Consider the following 12305-nt stretch of genomic DNA (forward strand, 5'->3'; position numbering starts at 1 on the left):
CAAAAATGTAAACATATGATAATGTCTATTGGTTATTAAATGTATATTTTGCTTATTCTGTTAAGAGAGTACTTAATCGTCTGTGGTCCTGAAGAAGCGCAATGCAAAACGCGTCGACCTTTCCAGACCAGTAAAACACACGTACCTCTTGTAAAAATTTATGTACAATGTCTGTATATCTATTTTGAACTTATATGGAGGTTTTTTCCCCATAAACAGTTTTGTTTTAATATGTTGTATTATGCACATACAATTTTTTGATTTTTTCTTTTAAAACAATGTTTTCAATAAAATATAAATGCTTTTAATTAAACCATTTTGCCTGTTCAGTATGTGCCTCTAAAGTCCTCAGTTTCTTGTTGTGCAACCAATGTTGCACCAACTTTTTCTCTTTCTGTTCTTCTTGGCTAGTTTAGTTCAATTAGAGCCACTGTTTTTCCCCTCTTGCCTTTTTTCTTGAGCAGATGAGGTAGGGTTTGCACTGGGGAGAAGTCAAAGATTAGGCTGAACTGAGACCAGGAGGCATCTGAGGCTACAGCTTGTTCTGGAAACAAACACAAGTAGTGTGTTACTGAATCTGGGGGCTAGGATATCCACATCCAGAATCCCCCATTTATGGCATATCAGATTGGAGACATCTCCAAAATACACAAGAAGATATCATCACAGATTGGGCTCACAGAGCCTTTAACCACTTGCTGACCCTAGGCTGTCGTATGAAGTCCTTAGCTTGCAGTGGTTATACCGGCATCATCCCGGTATCAAAATTTGCCCTGTAAGGTAGAAGTGGTTTGAGTGGCTGAACAGCCACTCGATCATTTTTGCATATGGTGGAAGGGGGTCACTCCCGCCGCAACCTTTCCTGAGCTCTCCTGTCGTGGAGCCCAGGAGGGCTATGGCCGGCGGCGATGGCTGCACAGCACAGAGAGGCACAGCACTGACATTGTACCTCCCTCTCTGTGACCTAGGAAACTGGGAGCAATGAAGATGTAATCACTTCCGGTTCTGCCTCTCTGTTTACCTGGCCAAAGGAGTTAATCTGTTTTTGATTGGCTGCATTGGAGGTCAGAGGAGAGATCTGGGGTTTAATAGACCCCAGTCCTCTCCATAAAGAGGATTTGTCACAGCCCATGCTATCACAAGGGATGTTGTTCATCCCTTGTGATAGCAATAAAGTTATTACAAAAAAATTGAGACAGTGTAAAAAAATAGTTTTAGATCAAATAAATAATACAAATTTAAAAAGATTTAAAGTTTCCCCTCCCTTGGTGCTTATGCGCAAATGCAAATGCATACATAAATGGTGATCGCATCACACATGTGCGGTATTGTAACGAACATCAGAGCAAGAGCAATAATTCTAGCACCAGACCTCCTTCGTAACTCTTTAAAAAAAAAACTCTGTAAACATTTTTAAAGTGCATATAGATCATTTTAAGTGCCGTAGTTTTCCGTCATTCCATGGGCATACACAATTTAAAAGCATGTACATGTTATGTACCTATTTTCTCAACATAACATCATCTTTTACATTCTACCAAAACATTGGGTTATGTATTGTGTTTGTGTGCAATAAAATTCATTAAGGTGTATTTTTTCCCAAAAATTGCATTTAAAAAACTGCTGCACAAATACCAAATGACATAAAAAAAATCCAAAACCCATAATTTTATTTTACAAGGCCTCTGCTAATATATATACATACATATATATATATATGTATATATATATATATATATATATATATATATATATTTTTTTTTTTTTTTTTTTCTTTTTTATTTATTTATTTATTTTTTTTTTTTTGCAAAAAAATATTGATTTTTACATGTATGTGAGAAGTGTCAGAATTGGGCAGGTTGGCAAGTGGTTAATCCCAAACATCTCCCAGCCTGAGTACCCAGGGATGTGCTAACATGCATACACTTTTTTCATATTAAAGAGCAATGAAAAAGCTGCTAGCACTTTGAGCTCACTTTCAGATCCATATGCGCATCTATCTTTATTCACAGATATTTCCATACACATTGCTTAGCGGAGACGGGAATTCGCTCCTATCACTAAAATCCTCAGAGATCCTAAAATACTGTACAAATGGGGCTTTCTAATCAAACTCCTGATCACGTTCCAAAATAAAATGATTACGGATTACTTAAAATCTAATCAAAAACCCTCCCACCAGTTTCTTTGACAGCTGGACACCAGTTATCCACACTTAAAATATATCTTTCTATGTGCTGTTTGTTTGACGCCGCCACTAGGTGGAATTGTAGTTCTTACACTGAGCTAGATACTTCGGTAGACACAACACATGTTCTATTATGTCTGCACCCGAGCAGAGTCGAGTGCTACTCACACCTGTGCACATTTTAGCTTTGTTGCTTGTTTAGATTTTCTGTTGTACTATTTTATCGCTTTTGGTTTATCTGTACAGGTTAATATGACTCTCTTTTTCATGCATTTTTCAATACTATAGATCTGTATTTCCTTTAAAGGCCTCTTGCACACGGGACAGCTTGAGCTTCTATTTTTTTTGGACGTAATTTTAGGGGTTTGTTTTGCTCGAATTTGCGTGTATTTGCACGTATAAGCTCGTTTGTGCATTTTCACGCACTATACCTTCATAGGGAAAATGAATTCATATTTATGCTCATATGCATATACGGCGCAGAATAATATGCAATTCATTTTCCCTATGAAGGTATAGTGCGTGAAATTGAAAAATACGCGCTTTTACGTGCACCTACAGGCAATTCGAGCAAAAAAGGCCTAATTTTAGTCCAAAAAAAAATACACTGTACTGAGCTTTTTCAAGCTGCCCGTATGCCAAGAGTGCAAGACACATTTTTAACATGTGTCTGTGTTTTAATTTGTTTCTTTATGTTATCCTTTTTTTTTTTTTTTTTTTTTTTTTTACCTTTCTCCTGTTCCAATTATGCTGTACCCACTACCTTGGTATCTTTCAGGTACCAAATGTATCTGTATGTTTGTGTCCTGTGACATTTATGTACTCTGTTATAGTGATACCCTTTCATGATTGTTACTTATGTATTTACTGTTATATCCAAAAAAGTTAGAAAAGTTAGTTTACATATTTTCCTCAAACTAGAATTTACTGTATCTGAAATGGTGTTTTGCTACCTTTAGTCAGCTGTGTATTTCCAAAGCAGCTTTTGCACTGTCACAGCAATTTAAGTAAGTCATTTACTGTCACATTAAATTAGGTATCCACCAGACTACACTACCACAACACTTATTAAGCTATATTCACTCTTGACCAAAAACTCTATCACATTTTGTCAGCAAAAAGATGTACAGTGCCAGTATTCCATTTATTAAAATTATTATGGTGCATCTACTTCATGTCAATGATACCGGATACTACATTGTGCATTTTCCCACAAGATTGTCCTGTGTATATCCTGAGCTCTCCTATGAACCACCTACACTAAGGATGTGTGCCACTTATGATGTATGCCCCACATTTGGAGAAACTAAACAAAAATAAACATGTTATCTCTCAATTTTAAAACCCTAGGTTCATTATTTGTTGATCTATGGTCCAAAAATGAGATACATAAAAATTGGTTTGTTCACAAAAAATATATGTAGATATAACAAGTACAATAATAAAAAAAGCTTCTGGTTTTGATCTCAACTAAACTGATTGAAAGGCCCTCTGGAAAGAAATGCTGTAAATTGGTCATGGCACTAAACACCTATAAATGAATGTCACCTAATAGCAACTGCTCCACTGAAGGTACACTGATCCTAGTATAATTGTATTACAAATTAATGTCAAGGATCTGTAAAAACCTGCTGACTAGCCAATGTCATGGGGAAATTTCGTACAATGCCATGCTATAAGTTGTGAATACACATTGCTTAATTTGCAAAAAAAAAGAGTTGTTTCCCTCCAGTCATTTTAGTGAAAAAAAGCCCTGACTTGATTTGACTGACAATGTGTCAGAAAGCCATCAGAATCATTTCTCATTTTAAAATTCACCTTACTAAGCCACAGGTCAACCTCTAGAAATGTCACTAATTAATACACAATTATTGCTTTTTCATTTTCATGTCTTTAAACTTGACTAGAGAATGAATTTGGTGCTAAATCCAAATGAATAGTGATAACAGAGCCAAAGTTACTGCAGAGAAAGAAAAGAAAAAGGACTGCTGTGATGAGAGGGAAAGCTTCCAGCTGAGTATGCCCTAAAAGCCCTGCAGCACCACATCTCATCATTAATGTCCATCAAATGCGTTGGGCAATCATCCAATGCTTTAGACACAATGGTGTAATGGGAACAAGAAGAAGTCCACCATGTAGCCTAGTAGGATTTGTTGGCACTGGGATGCTTTATCTAAAGAATTCGATTTCACTATTTGTCCTGTCCTTGCAAAGAAAACGTGCTGTGATACTATAACATGACACTGAAATGGAGTTGGCCAAGCTGCTGGTCTGAGACCAAGAATCTATCATTAACTTACAATTAGGCAAAAATACAAACACTTATCAGGCAGAAATATCAGGACAACAGATTGCGTATTAGTATAGGCTATTCATTCTTTACATTATGTATATGTATCAATGTATATATTATTATACATACAGGAGGGAGATGAAAACGTGCAGAGTAATACATTTACCCAAAAATAAAATCACAAACCAGTCAACAGCGCTTATTTAATAGGGTTATTTGCAAAGTACAATACTCATAGCAACAAATAATTTATTTTTGAAAAATGAAATCTCTTTGGATAAAATTGTTCAGTGTACTTTTGCAGTGCCATTGTGCTTTACGCTGTTTTAGGAAATAAGTCTATATATATATTTTTTTTTTTTTCCAAAACCGCATATTACAAAAGAACAAGAAAAAAAAAAAAAAGATATATCTGCTGTTATCTGCATAAAAAAAATAAGAGGTATAGAAATGTGTTGCACAAAGTTTCTCCAAAGTTTAATTGTGGCAAGTCACCAACATCAAGGTGCCTAAAAAAATGATCAACTAACAGATATATACTGTATATATATCTATATCTATCTATCTATTATATATATATATATATATATATATATATATATATATATATATATATATATATATACTGTATATAAATACAGTATCTCACAAAAGAGAGTACACCCCTCATTTTTGTAAATACTGTATTTTATTCTATCTTTTTATGTGACAACACTGAAGAAAAGACACTTTGCTACAATGTAAAGTAGTGAATGTACAGCTTGCATAACAGTGTAAATTTGCTGTCCCCTCAAAATAACTCAACACACAGCCATTAATGTCTAAACCTCTGGCAACAAAAGTGAGTACACCCCTAAGTTGCAATGTGCAAATTGGGCCCAAAGTGTCAATATTTTGTGTGGCCAACATTATTTTCATTCACTGCCTTAACCCTAGTGGGCATGGAGTTCACCAGAGCTTCACAGGTTGCCACTGCAGTCCTCTTCCACTCCTCCATGAAGACATTGTGGAGCTGGTGGATGTTAGAGACCTTGCGCTCCTCCACCTTCCGTTTGAAGATGCCCCACAGATGCTCAATAGGGTTTTGGTCTGGAAAAATGCTTGGCCAGTCCATCACCTTTACCCTCAGCTTCTTTAGCAAGGCAGTGGTCGTCTTAGAGGTGTGTTTGAAGTCGTTGACATGTTGGAATGCTGCCCTGCGGCCCAGTCTCCGAAGGTAAGGGATCATGCTCTGCTTCAGTATGTCACAGTACATATTGGCATTCATGGTTCCCTCAATGAACTGTAGGTCCCCAGTGCCAGCAGCACACATGCAGCCCCAGACCATGACATCCCCACCACCATGCTTGACTGTAGGCAGAACACACTTGTCTTTGCACTCCTCACCTGGTTGCTGCCAAACACACTTGACACCATTTGAACCAAATACGTTTATCTTTGTCTCATCAGACCACAGGACTGGTTCCAATAATCCATGTCCTTAGTTTGCTTGTCTTCAGGAAACTGTTTGCGGCTTTCTTGTGCACCATCTTTAGAAGAGGCTTCCTCCTGGGACAACAGCCATGCAGACCAATTTGATGCAGTGTGCGGTGTATGTTCTGAGCACTGACAGGCTGAACCCACACTCCTTCAACCTTTGCAACAATGCTGGTAGCACTCATACGTCTATTTCCCAAAGACAACCTCTGGATATGACGCTGAGCACGTGCACTCAACCTCCTTGGTCGAACATGACGAGGCCTGTTCTGAGTGAAACCTGTCCTGCTAAACCGCTGTATGGTCTTGGCCACCATGCTGCAGCTCAGTTTCAGGGTCTTGGCAATCTTCTTATAGCCTAGGCCATCTTTATGTAGAGCAACAATTCTTTTTTTCAGTTCCTCAGAGAGTTCTTTGCCATGAGGTGCCATGTTGAACTTCCATTTACCAGTATAAGAGAGTGAGAGAGATAACACCAAATGTAACACACCTGCTCACCATTCACACCTGACAAAAAAAAATAGATACCCAACACGATAAGCATTAACCACTTGCTGCCTGCCCACAGTACATTTACTGGGGATGGGCGGCAGCTGCATGCTAGGCGACATACCTGTACGTCACCTAGCACTTGCACACTGGTGCACCCCCTGGGGTGTGCAGTGGCATGATTCTGTGGCATAGTGGATTTACCAGACACAGCGGATCTTGGTCCTTGGTGCCTAGCCTCTGGGAACAGCCAGGTTATCATGTTATCGCTATGACCAATCATAGCGATCACATGATATTATGTAAGCTTTCAGTCAGGAATGGCGTTCATTCATGAACAGCTTGCTTACTGTTGTGATGCTGTGATTGGCCCACAGCTATCACATGGTGCCTGGGCCAATCGCAGCACCCTGTACTATGTGAATAGTTATAGCCAATCACAGCATGTCAAAAGTAAGCAGGCTGTCATGTATGGAAAGCAATTTGTTAACTATTGCATATAACAGTGACCACCACTGTTTAAAACAATAACAGTGTAAAATAACCCCCCCCCCCCAACTATGGTGACATGGAACTACTCAGTTCAGAGTATGTAACAAAATAAAATTTTAAAAGTAAGTTAGAAAAATAGAATAATTTTATTTATTGTTTTTGTACATACTATCACAACCCAGTATCCCTGATCACTGCCACACCATTCATATGATGATGCTATACGCACTAGTGACAGTATGTAAGAAGAATAATGGAAAAAAACACATTTTTTTTTTCCATTTTCAAAAATTGTGACAATAAATTAAAACTTAAAAAAACTTGTCATGCCTCTTACTAAATACCTTGGGCTGTCTAATTTTCAAAAGAGGTCATTTGGGAGTATTTGTACTGTCCTGGCATTTTAGGGCCTCAAGACACGAGATAGGCCCCTCCCTTTTAGATTGTAAGCTCTCTGATTCCTCCTGTATTGAATTGTACTGTAACTGTATTGTCTTCCCCCACACTGTAAAGCGCTGCGCAAACTGTTGTCGCTATATAAATCCTGTATAATAACAATAATAATAGTAGGGCATCAGTACACCAGGATTGATCAATTTTCAAATATATACTGTATATACCATAGTTTGTAGACTATAACTTTCACACAGACTAAAAAATATACACTGATTTGGAATATTTTTTATCAAAGAAATATATAGACTACATTTTGGTCTAAATTTATAAAGAAAGATTATTTGCAAAATGTTATAACAGAAACTACGAAAAGCGTGTTTTTTTCAAAATGTTTGGTATTTTCCGTTTTTATAGTAAAAAAAAATTAAAAACTCCAGTGGTGAATAAAAACCACCAAAAGGTAGCTCTATTTATGTGAAAAAAGTGATATAAATGTAATTTGCATACAGTGTTACATGATCGTGGAATTGCCAGTGAACCACTTTCCGACTGCTCACTGTGCTGCTACTGCGGCACAGCGGCAGCCCTGTGTCCAGCGACGTAGACCTACGTCACTGGACTCCTGCCTGTCTGCTTCCGCTGTGTCTAAACCGGGCCGGAGGAGGAGAGGCGGGGATCACCGTCTTTCTTCCCCGATGATCATCGGGGAAAGAGTGAGAAGATCCGCCCGCTTGTGTAAACAAAGCAGATGGATCTTCTTTGTGACAGACAGGGACAGATCACAGGATTCAGCATAGCTGAACCTGCGATCTCTGTCACAGAACCCCCTCCCCCCACACATGTTAGTAAGCATGAGGCATACATTTAACCCCTTGATCACCAACCGTGTTAACCCCTTCCCTGCCAGTGTCATTATTACAGTAACAGTGCATATTTTTAGCACTGATTACTGTAGTAATGTCACTTGTCCCCCCAAAAGTGTCAAAAAATGTCAGTTAGGGGTCTGATCTGTCCGCCGCAATGTCACAGTCCCACAAAAAATCGCAGATCGCCGCCATTACTAATAAAAAAATTTAAAAAAATGACAAATCTTTCCCGTAGATAGTAAACGCGATAACTTTTGCGCAAACCAATCAAAATACGCTTATTGAGACTTTTTACCGAAAATATGTAGCAGAAAACAAATTGGCCTAAAATGTTAAAAACATTTTGTTCTTTAAATTTTTTTTGGGGAATGTTATATATCAGAATGTATAAAGTATTGTTTTTTTTTTTTTCAAAATTGTCGCTTTTTTTCAAAAATTAAAAATCGCTCAGGTGATCAAATACCACCAAAAGAAAGCTCTATTTGTGGAAAAAAAAAGGACGTTAATTTCATTTGGGTACAGCGTCGCATGACCACGCAATTGTCCGTTAAAATAACGCAGTGCCGAATCGCAAAATATGGCCTGGTCAGGAAGGGGGTAAAATCTTCCGGTCTTAAAGTGTATAAAAATACGCTCATTGAGAATTTTTTTTGTCAAAGACATATAGTTAAATACATTTTGGCCTAAATATATGACAAAAATTTAATATATTGGATATTTTTTAACTGTCAAAGTAGAAAATGTAATTTTTTCGCAAAATTTTCGCTCTTTTTTTAAAAATATCGCAAGAAATAAAAAGCACAGAGGTGATCAAATACCACCAAAAGAAAGCTCTGTTTGTGGGAAAAAAAGGACGTAAATTTCGTTTGGGTAAAGCATTGCATGACTGCGCAATTGTCAGTTAAAATCACGCAGTGCCAAGTTAAAAAAAGTGGCCTGGTCATTGAGCAGCAAAATCCTCCGGTCTTACAGGGGTTAAAGTAACAGTGCTGAATAGCAAATGGCATGAAGGAGGTAAAACCATCTGGAAGTCAAGTGGTTAAAATTGAGCACAACTGTGAAATGACGACAAATTTTGGTGCCCACAATTGTCTATAGGCATCACTCTACAGGTTCTCAGTTTACAGCCAACTGTAAATGATGGCCCTAGAATGACTCCTTTCCTCTGATATGTGCAGCGTTATGTATCGTGTGTCAATTGGTATTTTCATACAAAGGCATAACCACGGCTTGCATTTATTTTTTTATGTGTGTATGCTGGGGTGGGGGACTGAAGAAAAATGCTGTGTTTACTTTTTTATTATTATTTTTTTCTTATAATTATTTTTTATTGCTATCACATATGGGGCTTTTCCACTGCATGGAACCGAACGGTTCGGCTCGCTTTTGTGCTTTTCCACTGCTGGTACCGTATGGTATGGTGTAGGAATGGTTCGGCTCGGTACGGCGGCGCTTTTCCACTACATGGAACCGAACGGTACGGCTCTCTAAAATAGTACCACCTCGATTGTGGATTGGTCAGAGAATCGTTGTTATCCCACCCACTTACTTTAGTACTACTTTAGTGGAAAAGCAAACCATACCAAACCGTACCGAACCGTTCCAACACCGTACCATGCGGTAGAAAACCAAACCGGGCCAAGCAGGGCCGAGTAGAGCCGAGCCGGTACTTGCAGTGGAAAAGTGCCAATAGAGGGCCAATAGCCCTCTATGTGATAGCACACTTTAATGACAGGTTCTCTCATCAGCTCTCCTTTTCCTTCCATTGAAGCTAATGTAGCACAGATCATGCTTCTTCACCATCCACAGCAGCCAGTGAGAGAGTTGCAGCCGAAATTTGAAGTGACGTAATATATGTCTCTTGTGTGTTATTTCATCAGAGGGGAGATCAGCGAACAGAAGTGGAAGGGCAGGGGGATGGTCTGTACCTTCAGCAGGCTGTGGAAGCAATCGGGCTTCTCTTTCTTTTTAAACACTGCTATAGCAGCCAGGATCTATAACGTTTGAGAACCTGGTCTACATTATCATCAAGGCCATAATATAGGTCAGTGACATTTTCTACTTCCATATAACTGGAAATAGACAGTAAGATCATTTTCAATTTCTGCTATGTAGAATACCTTTCTGTTTATCTATACAGAGATACTGTATACAGTAAAGCCAAACATTTTTAGACAACACCTAAAGCATAGCCTTGGAGTCCTACCTCTATGCACACTTACTGTTCTAATGCCATTCTCAAAGGCATCCCTGGCAAGAGCAGCTGGTCCATCCACTGTCTTTCCATCATCATCTGGACCCCAGCTTGCACTGTAGATATGTACATGTTGTGGGTTTAGACTGAGAGATTTAGCTTCTACCATGTCTGTTACATCACCATCCAACATGCGTACACCTACAGGAAGACAATCAAAGTTTTAAATATAGAATATATAAGTGTATAAAATATTGAAAACAGAGTAATATACTGCCACTGTACAATAGTTAACCACTTGCTATCATAACTCATCATACTCCAATACTAAAGTAATTAACTTTTAAGCCGATAACTATACTAAAAGGTTATGAAATTTTGCAACCAACTCTAAAAACACTAAAACGATACAACCTCAATTCCAAAACCGTTGAGACGCTGTGCAAAATCTACATCTGAATGCAATGATTTACAAATCTCATAAACCCATATTTTATTCACAAGAGAAAACAAAAACCAAATGTTTAAACTGAGAAAATATACCAATTAAAGAAAAAAATAAGGTAGTTTTGAAACTAAAGGGATGCAAAACATCTAATTAGGTTAATAGGCAACAGGTCAGTAACATGACTGGGTATAAAAAGAGCATTTTAGAGAGTCAGAGTGTCTCAGAAGTAAAGATGGACAGAGGTTCATTCACTAAGTTGTGAAAAACTGCATATATAAATTGTCAACTTCAGAATAATGATCCTCAATGTAATATTGCAAAGATTCTTTTTTTTTTTTTTTTAAGAAAGTTTTATTCGGGTTTTCTTTTTTACAAGTAACATACAATTAGATGAGGGGATGGGAGGAAGGCAGATGAGAGGGGGGGGATTCTGATGCTTTGCAGGCAATGAGCTAGAGAAATAGTTCACCAACAGGCAATTGGTCCAAGAAATAGTTCACTAACAACGTTAAGTAAGTTTGTGTGCCAAATTCTTCTGGTCACAGACGTAGACAACTGGTGACTCACGAGAACAGGGAGAGGTAGGCTGTAATTGTCTCTGGCGGCTGTCATGGGTCAAGCGGGAAAAGGGATAAGTGGAGAGCTGTAAGATTCTGGTACCTTTGGTACCCTTATTTACCATTTTCCTTTCAACATTGCGTCCCACCTTTCTAGTTAGGTGGAACGCATACACCTTTAAGACGGATGACGTCATCGCTGAGCGCCGCTGAGCGGCTATTTCAATCGCCGGCGTTCTCTCTCACGTTGTTCGTTCTAACCGCATGGTTAGTTTGTTCAAGCCGTCTGTGAAGCAGCCATACCTGATGTTACTCGCTCCTGTATCTCGCTACCTGAACTTGTTTCATTACTGATCCCGTATCTCGCTACCGGATCACACTTGGCATACTGCTTTCACTCTTGTGTGCCTACATGCTTACAAGCCTTGTCTTGCTGTCGGAACCTCCAGCTATTTGCCTTTACCTGGAACAGACCGGAACCTCGCTACTGATCCCGTATCTCGCTACTGGATCACTCCCTCACTACTGGACCCCTCTACTTACTAAACCTTACTAGTGATAAGTACCCCACAGGGGAATCCTCCATAACTAACTTACACTATCATCTTCTGCACATTAAGGACTGTTACTATCTATGCATACTAATTCTACCATCTGCACTGTTACATAGATTGCTAGCTCTTGAGTCTACTACCATCTATCCTTGCACTGGGTTAGTCTATCCTGTATATGTCATCTGCTGTCCTTACCACCTGTTACCATACATGATTACTAACCTATCTGCATTCTACCTATTACCATCTACTACTCTCCTGAACATTACTATCAAGTGCTTACCATTACTGTCACTGCTAACACCTGTCCCTTCAGCACATCACCTCCATACTATCATATACATCCTATCAC

At 38.6% G+C, this 12305-nt stretch overlaps 1 protein-coding gene across 4 annotated transcripts in view; it reads right to left on the reverse strand.

Annotated features, from left to right (window-relative positions):
- The window catches only part of PCSK5 (proprotein convertase subtilisin/kexin type 5), a 684033-nt gene that overhangs the window by 386126 nt on the left and 285602 nt on the right, over positions 1–12305 (reverse strand). For all 4 annotated transcript variants that reach the window (XM_082244075.1, XM_082244078.1, XM_082244077.1 and 1 more), the window contains exon 7: positions 10423–10595. In XM_082244075.1, coding sequence (XP_082100201.1) covers positions 10423–10595 — 173 coding nt within the window. The remainder of the gene's footprint in view (positions 1–10422; positions 10596–12305) is intronic.

The sequence above is a fragment of the Pelophylax lessonae genome (assembly GCF_965119305.1).
Source record: "Pelophylax lessonae genome assembly, chromosome: 1".
In the NCBI taxonomy this organism is placed as follows: Eukaryota; Metazoa; Chordata; class Amphibia; order Anura; family Ranidae; genus Pelophylax; species Pelophylax lessonae.